Genomic DNA, 14,758 nt, shown 5'->3' with positions numbered 1-14,758 from the left:
TGGCTAGTGAGAGAAGATAGACAACCAGCCTTGCCAGATTGCCAGGCGAAACGTTGGGTTTACTCCAAATTCTTTCTCTGAGATTTTACAAATAAATTCTTCCTCTTTAGTGTCTCATATCAACTCGGTGCCCAATTACTGTGAAACTGTTCGATCAAATTTAGACGAAAGTTCTTATTTATTATTCTTTAAGACACTATTTAACATTGTGAATCCTTTTCTACTACTGATTTCTACCCTTGGTTTTACCGTATGAGCCGCTTGTGTTTGTCTTAAATAGACTATCGTCTGGTCTATAATCTCGTTTTTAGTCGTTAGTCGTGAATCATATGTGTGGGTGTGAATTGATCTGGTCTACTGATCTAGTAATCTCGTATCCGACATATGATATTATGTATCATGCCTAATCCATTATCCAATGCAGTCGAACATCATGTGTTTTGTAGTTACCAAACCAATTATTATCTTGGCCTACGTAACGGCTTGGTTGTTTGATATTCACATAATCCTTAATGCCTATGAAATACAGGATGATAAATAGGTCGAAGTACATTGGCTCCACTCTTTCCATTTGTTTATTTCTTTCATTTACTTGTTTCCCTGTTAAGCAATATAGTATAGATTTGAAAGCATAAAAAACAAACAATCAAGTACGTTGAATGAAATTAACACGCTAACTAAATCATTCTAACAAGAAGAATTTCCCTAACAGTAATAATTTGTCAATTTATGTTTGATTTTTTAGTAATATGTATTTTTGTCATTCAACTCCGAATGTTGTAATATTTACACACGCGCAGATTGAATTTTGATTAAAAAAAATAAATCAATTTGTGAAATGATGAAGTTGTTTGGAATTGAATTTCCAAGATGGCATGTGTGCATATGCATTCGATATGACGCGAATTGTTTTATCTAGGTACTAAAACTAACTGTTATTATAACACAATTATATCTTCAATAACATTTTACAGTTATATACCTAACGTTTCAAAGGAATAGCTAAGTTTAAGCCGAATACGTCGTTTAAAATTACAGCATATGAATTTATGGAGATGGTTGTACGATATCATAGAGTGATTGAAGTTAGACATTAACACCGTTGAATTTCGACTCAGTGGTCTACAGATTGAGCGTTCAGGTATGAGACCGAAGGTCTTGGGTCCGATTCCTGCATAGTTTAGCTAATTAACAATTATACAATAAAAATCTATGTATCGTATTGGTCCATAAGTAGTTTTCAAAAGTTACCACTCATAACTCTCGTCAGGATATAACAAATAGGTATCTGTAATCAATATGAGTCTTGAAATATTTGATGGACAGAATTTTTCTTTTCATTTACGAAAAATTATTTAATCTAATTCAATGTAATTTGCTGTTAATTTGTTCAAAGAAACAACTAACCATAGTTTTATTTAATCAGTTGAAACGATATTTATTTAAAGTAATTTACCCACTTGAATTTGGTTTATTCCATCTACTTTCATTCTAACAGCTTGATGATATCTATAGTTATTATACCATAGCAATGTTGTACAAGATACTTTATTAGCTACCAAGTTGCCTAATTGAATAATTCATGTAGTGAAATATTCAGTTAAAAAATGAACACTTTTAGTACAATAAATGATAGGAAATGGTAGTGCCACCACTGTGTTGGAATTTGTAGGGATGGTTAATTTAGGCCTGATTTCTAATATTTTTGAGAATTTAATTCAATGGTTGCTGTAATCTCTTCTCGTCTGAAAGTAATTTACTTTGGGTCACTGCAGCCTTTATTTTGTCACATACCGATTTCTCCGGGACCTGATATATGAGATCTCCAACCTTAGCTGCAGTCACAATCGGGAGCACACTCACGACGTATGTATACCATGTGGCTCGGAAACGTGTGCCACGTACAAAGAAGTGTTGTGATCTTCACGTTGGTAGGACTGTACGTAGGCAGTCTGAGCTCTGATATTGTGTTAACTGCTGCCACAGACGGATTGTTACGTTTTGGTAGATCAAGGGGCATTTAATTACAAGCAGTAATAATAAATGATAGTAACAGTGATGAATATATAAATATAAATGCGGACATATCAATATAACCAAGAAAATGTTCAGCTTATGGAAAACCTAAAATCATTGTCTTACCAAATAACTGTTGTGGACCGAAATGCAAATATATAATAATGTTATTTAAAAAGAATGTACGAAAAATGAGTTAATTGTATATAACACAAGTATATATAATTTCACAATGAGTTACTTCCCAATAGCTGGTTTTACGTTCAATAAATCCAGAAATAATCCCACAACCAAGATAGGTTGTTAGTTTTCAAATCTTAGATATACTTCGGTGTTATAACGAGTAATTGATTAGCGTAATGTCCAGGAATACGAGCTGTAAAGATATGTCTTGGATTTAGATCATGAATCGATGAATGTTATATCACCATTGAAAACCTGGAAGCACTGGACGGCCATTTCGTCCCAGTATGGGACTCCTCAGCAGTTTGCATCTACGATTCCACGCGCGGGACTCGAACCCAGGACCTTCGGTCTCGCATGCGGACGCTTAACTTCTAGGTATGGTAGGTGTATTAAGAATCTGTCAACATGATAGTAATTTAGACAAAAATCCGACGTAGGTAGGTAGCACGTTTATTTAGTGAATAATAATCAACGTACCATACAAAGAGCGTACAGTGAAATTCAATATCGACCTTAACATTTTATGGATAATAACAATTGTACAAATCAAATGAACCTATCGAAAATATGAGAAGTAGCAAAAATTATTTATAAATTAGGTTTAAATTAGTCATCTTTACAAGTTTCTTATTTGTCATAGTTCACTTTCATATTAGCCATTTACAGATTAAGATAATTTTATGCAAATAAGATTTGCATTATTCAACGTGTCATTTGGTGATTGTTTAAAATTATTGCAATTTTGTTTATGTTGTTATCAAATATGTTGTGTTTAACTCATGTTAATTATTCAGTAATCAGCTAAGTATACACAGTAGTTTAGATTGTGATTGATAAAAAGTTATTCGACAATCCAGTGTGTTACTTACTATATCTCATTTTTTCTTGCCTGCAACGTTTTCTTTTTTAGTATACTAAAGAAATGCTTGTATCGAAAATTACCGAGAAATGTTTAAAGCCTGATGATGGGAATTTTATTGATTTGTGGGTATTGACTAGGTCAGTGAAATAAACTCATTACTACTGTCCATTTGATATTTTTAACTTGAAATTTAACCACTTAAAAGTCTAATTCCATGCTCGAATTCAGCACCATATGTCTGACGAAACAATTCTCTTTGTTATAAATGTTTAATTTCTGTCCTAATATAAACTGCTTTTACTTCAAAGACTTTATATATTTAGCAGGTCATTAATAATCTTATTTTTGGATTATTTTTCTACAGTCTTCACAATATTTATGTGTATGATTCTTAAACGTCCAATAAAATTGTATTATTAAAATTCCCTATCTCGTAGAACAGTTTGTACAACAAGGATACCTTTCATCCACTGATTTAGTGATAGGATAATTTATTTTGAAGCTATGAACAAAACAAATGGGAAAATAGAGAATGATAATAAGATAAGCGGCTTATAATACAAGATATATGTACAAAATAATTCAAGATCACTACTGTGAAGTGAGAGTACATCGTGTTCCAGGAGATAATCATTTGTTGCGAATAGCTGCTATATGATGTGCCAGTCTTAAATCAGATATTTAGATGGAAATGATAAGAGTTTAGTAAAACAAAAGTATTTCATCTTTATACACAAAACGTCACTTTTATTATGTGAGTTTATATTTTTTAACACGATTACATATATCATCCACTGGGAACACATTTCCTCTATGTGATTTCCCTATTTTTTTACTCACTACAATATCATGAAATTCAACTTGTATAATTCAACGGTAATGTCATTAACGAAATCTCTGAATGATACAGTTTAGGCCTTGAGTTTCATGGTTGTTTGACATTATACACTTAACTTATGAATTCCGAAATCCTCAGCTGATTTCATTCACTCATTAAATATCATGAGATCATTTAATCTAATATTTACTCCACCTTAAACTTGATGAAAGAGAATTCGGTTAATACTAAAAATTAAACTACGTGAAGTTAATTTCCCTTGAAACATTTACCAATTGTGAATTTCGTTCTCTTTTCTGTGCTTAATTGTCTTACCGCTTCATTGTTCTATGCTTTTTCATGTTAGAATTAATCATTGGGATCATGAAATAGAGACCACTGTTTGTTTAACCGACAAATATTTAATGCTTATAAGCTTTAATTTTATCAATGAAGATTGTACTTCAAAACGTGTTCTGTTACAATCCATTAAAACCATACATGTTGGAAATTTAATTCAACCAAATTGGTCTGCATTACCGTAAGTTATTGTTATCTCGATTGCTAAAAATTACTATTTTCTGGATTGGTGGTGTATGTTACTTATGCTCACAGATATGAGTAGTATGTGTCACCGGTACGTATATATGTATATCCATTATTAAAGACTGATTGTTTTGTGATTCACGTGGTTTATTCAGTAACTAGAAAAACTAAACTATTAAAGTTTTGGGTAAGTTTTGAGAGGTTCATTAAGTCTTAAGGTATATGTGTGGAGAGAATGCGTGGATCAGGCGTTCCAATGACGGATGATCCATAGCTAGGACGACTGTTGATTATACATCTTGATGAAAACATTGTGATTATGTAGTTCCTCGTGTTTCTCGGTCACCAACTCACTGTCTGGACGATTGCCGGCGAGCTGAGTTTGGGAAAACAGTCTACACGATTGTACAGTTCTACTGAAAAGTCTGACTTCTGAGAGCCTCCATTGATGTTTTCAACAAGGAAACGAAGATGAAAAGGTGTGTAGTTATAAGTTTCAAATATTTCAAAGGATGTGTGGCGCATATTTATTGGCGCTCTCTTGTACCAATATTTATGTGTTCAAATAAATAAATAAATTTCACAGGATGTATTAATTTGCTCTAAACTTTGTGTAATGAAAATTTTATGACCTCAGGTCACGGATTTATTTGACAGGTTTCATACTACTTAAGTCATATAATGACATCGTGATTATTGTTTGATTTTATTGATAGGTATCCATTCTTAACAACACATGCATGTATATTTAATCAAGATCACATTATAAAGTCCCTAAATGGGACGAAACAGCTGCGTAGCGATTCCTAGTATTTAAAATTTGTCTACTATTTCCCACACATATTTAAACAGTTTGAAACTCCTCGAAAATATTGACTTAAACCTCTAAGAGGTTTGTCTAAATTTGTCCATCACACAAACTTTGGAATATTTCTGATGATGATCACTATTTTCCCGTAAATAAGATTAGGGTTATTAAATCAATTCGGGTTTATTTCACAAAGAAGAGATCCAGGGCTTCCTTCCAACTGACTCCAACCATCTAACATCTAGATGCGTATATGCGTATATTTATATCGTATAATTGTTAAATAAATAAACTGTTCATATTCATGTCCCTCTTATTATGAGCTTTATTTTGACCTATGAACTATCATTATACGATTTATCATTCTTGAATTATGCCAAGTCTATTAATTCCTACCTCCCACATTCACAGACACATTTGGCCAAATCTTGTATAAATGTTGCTTCCTATTTTATGGTACAATGTGGTCTGTCTGGCTGGTATGTAAACCCAGTATGCTTGAAATAAATTATTCATATTGCAGAGGCTGAGGTTGGTGTTCTGGATTTAACTGGCTGGGCTAGGCAGAAAGCAGGACCAATCAGGACTCTAGACTGCCCGTACGGGTTTTGCGCGTCATTGGTCCGATCGATAATTCACTGCTCTCTAATTGGCGGTATCATTACATTATACATTAGCAGGACACACAGACTACAAGTTATAACAAATCTTCAGATTAGTATGTGGGATTCTACCAAGTTTGATTCTTGGTCAGACCTAAGTTATAATTCAGTTATCGACTGGTCTGTGTGAAACTCTAGACTAATCATAGGGAATGAAGTAGCTGGGCGCGCTGATCATCTGACGCATCTTAAAAGTCTCATAAACTCTGATGATATAGTCCCTAATGAAATCACGGCACAGATTCAAAAAGCTCACTTGGCTTCTCACCATTTTGCGTCAGTCGTGTCGTCGGAGAGATACCCATCTGCTTAGTAAAGGATGAGTATAATGTACACTTCACTCCACGTTACCATATAGCTGTAAAAAGTAGCTTATGAAAGTAGAGAAGATGCATAAATCCAAGGTTTTCGATCATAGGTGAATTTCAAGCATTGTTTGCATATTGTGAAATAACCGAGTAGACAACGCTGAGGTTAGGCGTACAGTACTAAGAAAAGGAGGCGAGTTGGTCATTAAAACCACAAATCCTCATCAATCGAAGTGGCTGAGACGTATTATGTATCCACAACCACCGCCTACCTGAAAGTACAATGTTGGCTGCAGTCGGAGTAATCTGAAAGAAAGATTACAGCTCCCAACTTAAAACGTGAACGATGTCGGTGGATGCGAAATTTTTTCTGACAGTAGCTTCTACCCTGATTCGGTGGTCAGGTTTACATATGATGATCACCCAGTCGAGCTATATTTATTATATTTATTTAAACACATAAACATTGGTACAATGAGGCACCAAATAGATATGCGCCACATAAATCATTCGGTTTGTGTAAGGGCTGGAATACTCTCCGGGTACCCAAACCGAAACAGGTGATTTTCATAGGGGGCCACACACGGAGCCTAAAGGTCTCATCCACAAGGCAGTGGAGAAACGTCAGGAGATGCAGTCCCATGGTAGACGGTGACCAACAATAGGTTCATGCGCCATTTGTTCCTTCAGGATGCTGGAGCCCATGTGGACCATTGGTTTGGAATCAGGGTTTTCCATCTCCCTTAGGTGGACTCTCCGTGTCCACCAACCCGGTTAAAGCTCCGGACATTCGCTTTTCGTTTTCTTAATTTTGTAAACAACACCCCCGCCTTGACAAGGCAGTGAGTAGGACTTCCCTAGCAGTTTCGAGAGGGAGGGCTGACTCAACACACTCGGCCGTACCATGGCATTTTGGGGCAATTTTAAAGTACCCACAGCTATGTTGACTGAGAAACTCGTTCCTTTCTGTCCTATCATACAAGGGCGGTCTATTGGAAAGCAACTAGACCAAAAACAGACAACTTAGGGTAGGAAAGCAGTCTTACTGCTGAACATACGGAATTGTGATGACAGTAAGGTGTTCCCCTCGGACAACTAGCATATGCAACGATTCTGGTTTCCTGTAACGGAAGAAAGGCCTTAGACATGGAGTGCTCCAGCACTACGTGGTTTGGGTCCACGCAGTTATCACGACCAATGATTAATTACTTTAAATGATATTGCTCTAAACTGATCACAGTGACACAGATCTTTTCACTCTTTGTCTTCATCTAATTTTTGAGCTTCCATAATATTTCGTACTTTTTAATTCATCCTTTCTTTTTGAACCATATATTTCAAGATTGAATCTCCCTCACTACCACTGATACCAATATTATTTCGTTTCTTTTCCTATCTTGGTGCTGATGTGGTATGGGAATTTGGGTTATTAAAAATTTTTGCTAGGTTATATACGATTATTACTGACTGATTATTTCGTTTGACAATATAATCAATGAGAGATACTTAGGTGTTCACACTCTTTTTCAATAACAACTGCTCACTTAGACATTATTCCGATCCATATCAAACTGAGTTTTACCGATTGACTATCTTTTAGGCTGATCGATTACAGGATTTGAATAAAGACCAAATTAGCGACTCAATTCTTATCAGTCAGTAATGTTCAGATTTCCATTATGAAAGTCTATTCGAATAAACTACATTAACAAACTTTTAACATTTTTTGGATTTTTACTAAACAAATATATAACTAACTTCTTGAAATTTTCCTTGTTAACCAGTCATGTTGCGCTCGTTACAGTCTGTGATTCTGTTGAACATTTGAAATAATAAAATTGTGTCATCGAACGACAAGTTAACTTCTCTAAATATTCAAGTTTTTTTTAAAACTAAAAACTAACCACACTTCAACTGAACGATTAGTGATTTTATTGTCTATTCCACTATAAATTTTTGACACCGTATAAACCTATCAGTATTATGAAGTCTATACTGCCAATATGATGTCATTAGATTATTGGTATTAGTAAACTACATTGCTTAGTAAAAAATTTATTCACTGCTCATTAATTAACATAAAGTCAACTATTCTGAGTTACAACATTACTAATCGTCTCATGTATTGTTTAGTGATTTGTATAACAACACCAGACAGTGTGTGCATACACTTAGACCATAGTTTGTACTCCATGTACTTATCATATTTTGCTTAGTTTACATTGACATTTGTTTAATTAATTTATGTAACTCATTAAGTAATTACAGTATTTTTGTCCTAAGCTAGTGATAGTACCTGGCTTCGCGAATCGAAACAGATTGGATATGGCTTGAAACTTTGTGACCACGTGGTTGAAAGTCTAGTGTTTGAACCAGTAACCCCCACTGCTTCATATTACATTGACGAATAAATAATTTGATTGACCAACCATTATTGATTGACTTCGAACTAAAACCATGAGTCTACAGTTTCATCAGTAAATAATCCTAACATTTTCATTGCTTGTTTACTTTCCATTTTATTTACACATCTAACTTATATGCTGAGAATCTCATATTGTACTAAAAATATAATATTAATTAAAACGATTATTATTACTATTATTATTGTTTGCAAGCATGATTGCCAAGGTTTAACTTGATAATTTCAAATAAATTGAGCATCCGGTATAATGTTAATAACGATATATTTGCGAAATACTAATTAATAGAAAATTGAATTTCTGATGTTTCGTGACTTAGTGTAAGCGACTTCTTCGGAGAATAAAAATAAATAAACTGATTAAATTAACACAAATTTAAATGGTACTAAGAAAACAAAGCAGAATATTTTTATTACAATTAAAGTAGATCTGATCATATGAATGATATGTCATTTAGATCAAGGTGCCTTTTACGTATGACCTACTTGTGTGTGTATGTTTGTTGGCTTGAAAATTTTGATATTTTTTAGTGCAGAAATCTAATATTTTACTCATTGGGATTTTACAAATATATTATTCCCATTATTTATTGTTATTATTATCCGCAGCCAGCGTAACTATGGTGGTGTTCAAATAATTTGGGGTGAATTGGAAGAAACAAAATGGATTGATCGTTGGAATCCAATATCTCAAGATGTTCCAATGGTTATTTTACATCATCATCCTTGTTTTTATTCACCGGATCCATTGTCAGACAAAGATATGTACAACTGTGATCTAGCCATTTCAGCTATTTCTAAGTCTTTGTCTAAATATGATATTCAAGTTAGTTTAATTGTGTTTGTACATTTATCAACAAAAACAGATCAAATTTTATGTACTAATATATTTAATAAATGTAAACGAGATTATAAATTTTAATTTTGAGTTTTTGGAAATCAAATATTGTTGATGAAAACATCTTTAATTCAATTGGACAGATTACATAAATATATTTGTTTATCACCATACATAATAATTAATTCTTCATTTAGTCACATATATGTCAGTAAGAAAAATGCTAAGTGTATGGAAAATAGGTATGTTTCTAATCATAAATAGATTTTTTGTACATTTTCGGTGAAATTTTTCTTCATTCGGAGTTCATTTAAAACACTGTATTCACCTCTATGAATGTAGATTATTTTACCATTTTAAAGCCTACAATTAATTCAATGATAATGTTTCAATATATATCACATAACCTCAACATTATTCTAATGAACTTTACATCTTATGGATACTTTACACTATTTACAACTATTCATGTTCAGTTCTCTATAAAACTTAGATTATTCAAAATGTACTCAACTAAAAAATGATCAGTTATAAAGTTTATTATCTTTGATACACCGTAGCTTTTAACATTGAAATTATCTGTTTTTATCATAATTGAATCTTCTGATTTGAAATACTAAAATTATGCTATAAAAAGACGACATTATTTAAGATCAATATTTTTTGTAGCAATTCATTACAATTTTTGACCAGGCTGTGACTAGTACGAACGTTCGTTCAGTGTGACAATTATATTCCTTGTATTAATTCAAGTAATCTATATTTAGTGTATGTTTTTACAGTGAATCTACTTGTTTCTCCCTATGTAATATTATTATCAATTTATAAATGATTATATTTAATGGTTTCTCATCAGTTGCTTACAAACAAATATGTTTTAAAATTTCACATTGAGGTAAAATATAATGTAAAACAATTGACATAGGTGAATGAAAAGTATTGGACTGACAAAGGTTATCAATAATAACTACATATATATATTGTAATCTTTCATACAATAGTCTATTATATCCTTTGTTAAGTAATTCACAAATAGTTTTAGTAATTCTTTGGTCTTGTACAACATCATATATAGCAAGACTATAATTTACGGACGAACTAATTAGATTTAAGATACCAGGTCTTGGATTTTGGCGCAGAATTCATTCACTCATTCGGCTAAATATCATTTCGGCATTATAGCTGATGTCAGTTCGTGATGAAAAAATTAAATTAATCAACTGTATATGCAAATTCCTCACACTAAGTTATAACCCTGATTTAACCCTAGTAGGAAGGTCATTTTAGCGTTGCTCAAAGGTCGTCCATAAACTATAGTCTCACCGCTCTTTGAATGTCGCGCCTTTTTCTCCCAACTCATTTGCATCCGGTGTTTCTCTGTTTAACTGTTGTGTATTATATCTATCTAGTCCTGTATAGAGAAATCTTACAGTTCTATAGCCTAACAATTTATAAATCATAAAATACTTATACATACATACCTATATACTGTACAGTCATTACTTACATTTATCAATCCTTTATAAGTGATAGAAAGTCTAGAATAGAAACTGGTCAACTGTTGTAGAATAGTTCTCCTTTCACTTAGTTCTTAGTTCAACAATATTTGCTAATAAATATTACCTGATGAATAAGTTATTCGAATTGCTTTTTGCGATCCTGATTACACTCCATGCAGTTCCATTATCTTTTTTAATACTATCTCATTGAGTTAATATATTGTGACAACTTGAAACGATTTATAATTATCAGTATAGGATTGTGGAGAGTGTTAAGCTTCATTGAAATCATGAATCAATCAATATTAGATCACCATTGAAAATCTGGAAGCACTGCACGGTCGTTTTGCTCTAGTATGTAGCTCTAGCAGTGCGCATACACGATCTCGCACACAAGAATCAAATCTTTAGTCTTACATGCGAATGCTCAGTCTCCGGTCTGTAATTACGCTATATCCTCTTGTCTGGCTGACTGACTGACTTACTTTGAGTTTAAAAATGCATAAATTACTGATATTTTATAAGCTAATTAAAAAGTCAATATCTTAGTTATTTATCGCTGTGCGTGTGTCTCTACTCTTTTCTACTTTGTTGAACCAGCATAATGTTCCTCTCTCTCTCTTGTTTATTTCTTCATTGTATTTCAGGTTGAATATGCCAATATTCATTTAAATTCACATATCAATTTCTTTACAATTATTTACAATCAAAGTAATCTAGGTTTTTGCAAAGATCGAAATGGTGTTAGTTTTTAAATCCAAACAAAAAAAAAAATAGACAAAAAATAATCATATGCTTATTGTTTTATTTTTTATGCATGATTTTTATGCTGAACAATTTCTATAGAAATACTCTATTCACTTACTTTTATTCACCTACTACAATTGATACACATTTCAATAATCATAATCACTTGAGCACATAAATCAATAATACAATGTTTACATGATTATATTTTCTTATTCATGTGTATACTGTTGTTTCAAGTTAATCAATTGATTAATTCCATGTTACTAATCCAATAGTTTTACTGTTTTACTCTGTTTCTTTTTTCTCTTTTTTTTTTCTACTCAAAAAAATAATTCATTTATTGTTAGTTTTAAATGTTTTCATGTAGAAAATGCTTTAATATTTTTAAATGTTTGTTTTTACTATTCAAAGTTGATTAATTTAATTTTTGTTTTATTCTGCCATTATATTGTGATCAATTTTACAGATTGTGTTTTTTTTAAAAAAAAAAACTCACCTACACCATTAAAACACTCATTTTGTACTCCACACACACACACACATTCATTCGATATAATGGTTACTTTCAAAAGATCACTGTAATTTAACCATTACATATTCATTTTTTTCGTTTTCATTATTCAGTTCACTTTCCTTCCTTTTTGTAACATTGATGATAATAAATACTAGTAGTAATATTTTTTTACGGAGTTTTGTTCTCTGAGCTGAATGGTCTGTGAAAGTCACACTGAACTCGGTAAACTTGTTAACATCTGGAAAGAAGGATGTGTTCAAGTTTTATAGTGGTGTTTGTGCAGACGTCCGATGCTTCGTTCGCTTTAGTTTTTTTCTTGGGTAGTACCTGGTGGTTATGTGAGGCTGTCGGCTCCTCTCTTTATTCTGACGTCTTCTGTAGACCTATTGACGACTTTATGTATGCAGATGTGGTTCCCGTTATGTAATCCGGCGAAACCCATGTACCTTTGCGTATACGTCTGTGGGCGAAAATGGTGTCACTTAAAACCGTTTTAATGAAAGTGAAGTGTCGTTGTAGTTATGTATGAATCTGAATTCAGTGATCCATTTGGTCCGCTATCTGGTCCTGCTTTTTTGCAATCCTTGATTTTTCTGATGGTCAAGTTGATTTCTTCTGTTGTTGATGGATATAATGTACAGGGTGATCTTAGTGTACCAATTTATATGTCCAGTGGGTTCTGTAGTGTTTGTCTCTTCAAGTACTTGATGTGGTTCTCGGTTACATGATCCGATGAAACCCATGTACCTTTGCGTATACGTCTGTGGGCGAAAATGGTGTCACCTAAAACCGTGGTAATGAAAGTGAATAGATCTGTCAGTCTCTCACCATTCTCGTTTCTCTCTCAGTCCATATCATCCGATGATGCGTCCACACCTGATGTTGGTGTTCAGATTTCCCACCAAAATGGTGTGAATTTTTCGTGAACAGTTCTCTACAATCAATTACAGCCTCTCATGAAACCGATTGTACTCGTGTTCACTTTTATCATTTAGGGGTGCGTGACACTGGATGATGCTTATAGTGATGCTATCATTCGTTCTCCTGAAGGATGACTTGATGGTCGTGAAGCCATGAGATTGTCAATCCGTAAGCAACTCTCGTATTTGTGTAGAGAGCATCAGTAGGGTTTGTTGTGTTTGTTGGGAATTTGCTTTTCTGTGATGAGAATACAATCACAACTTTACTGAAGTTAGTCTTTTGTATCAAGCTTGTGTTCAACGGACTTAATTTACTGAGAACACGACCAGGTTGTATGTTCTCATTAGTGTGGCTATTTGGAAGACCCTATCGATCTTCCATATGTCTATATTAATTGTTGCAGTGGTTGTCATGATTCCTTCCGATAATGTTTGTATTATCAGTTTCGTGACTTCCTAAGAATCTCAGATTTTTCTATGAGGCTCCACAACTACTCAATATAAAGATTTAAACTTTCATCACAGAGTTTTAATGGTTCCCGTTGTTTAAATGACATCTATGTTTAGTGTTCTCCTTTATCTCGGCTTGGGATCAGCAGTAACTTTAGAAAAGGCTGGTTTCAGACAAAGTCCTTAGTCCTAATACTTCTGTAAATCTTTTTTATTTATTTCCAAGTAGTTTGCTATTATATACATTAGAAATGATGATGATGTGATTAATTACAATCTCAACATTTAATTTAATCTCAGTAATATGTTGTACGTTTTTCACATTATAATCAGTAACCCATGTAAAGAAAAGAAATCTACATGAATTATGTTTACATGCGTGTTTATTGATATTTATATTAATAGAAATAAGAAAGAATGTACATTTGAATTTTCATTCACAGTTTCTAGTCTTGTAGACAGTGTAATAAGAAAACATGTTGTTTTAAATGTTGGTTCATACAAATATGAATTTTTTTAATCACCCATAAAATTCTTACAAGTACTTTGTATAAGAAGAATTACACTAACTAGTTGATATTAGCATCAATTTATATATGGTACAACTTTACTCTTATATGATTAATAAGTAAATGCCTTACACTATCTGTTTGATTAACTTTATAGGGCTCACTTTTCTGGTTGAACTTTGAAATGTTTGTCTTGAAGTTAGTCGTCAGTCTGAAAAGCCATTAAAAATAAAGAACCATCAGCCATTTTAACAAAGCTCACTCACAAGTTTGTACCGATAACTTCCCAGCCTTACAACAAGTAAAATACTGTTGAACACCATTAAATCGAAGTATGATAATTATCAATAGTAAATTCTATTCATTGGACAATCTAGGTTCAATGTTATCAGTGTGTTTTCATCTTCCAACTTCATAGTGCACAAAATTCATAGCTATACATTAGATTAAAACTTATGTGAAGTTGATATTATAGACTATTAAGTTCTGAATTGGTACTCTAAAGATAATTTGCTTACTGGATGATCTATAGGTTGGGCTTTTAATCCACTATATAGTTATAGTTGTACACTGTTGGGGAATCTCAAATCAGCTCAAGACAACTGATTCATAATATTTATTCAACTGATAATATTTCTGAATAAAAATAAA

At 32.8% G+C, this 14,758-nt stretch overlaps 1 protein-coding gene across 2 annotated transcripts in view; it reads left to right on the top strand.

The window, feature by feature from the left end:
* TPRG1L_1 (Tumor protein p63 regulated) overlaps nucleotides 1-13,102 on the top strand; it is a 28,156-nt gene extending 15,054 nt beyond the window's left edge. The window contains exons 6-10 of one of the 2 annotated variants that reach the window (XM_051212076.1): nucleotides 609-650; nucleotides 3,113-3,201; nucleotides 4,249-4,422; nucleotides 9,237-9,453; nucleotides 11,612-13,102. Coding sequence is in view for 1 of the 2 variants with exons in the window: in XM_051212077.1 (XP_051073314.1) it covers nucleotides 3,113-3,201; nucleotides 4,249-4,422; nucleotides 9,237-9,453; nucleotides 11,612-11,719 (588 nt within the window). In the remaining variant the exon portion in view is untranslated. The remainder of the gene's footprint in view (nucleotides 1-608; nucleotides 651-3,112; nucleotides 3,202-4,248; nucleotides 4,423-9,236; nucleotides 9,454-11,611) is intronic. The other variant, XM_051212077.1, reaches the window with a different exon arrangement.
* Nucleotides 13,103-14,758: the final 1,656 nt, after the last annotated feature.

Source organism: Schistosoma haematobium, chromosome 1 (assembly GCF_000699445.3).
Source record: "Schistosoma haematobium chromosome 1, whole genome shotgun sequence".
Classification (NCBI taxonomy): domain Eukaryota; kingdom Metazoa; phylum Platyhelminthes; class Trematoda; order Strigeidida; family Schistosomatidae; genus Schistosoma; species Schistosoma haematobium.
The sequence above is the reverse complement of the archived record's forward strand: the minus strand, read 5'-3'. Positions and strand labels throughout refer to the sequence as shown.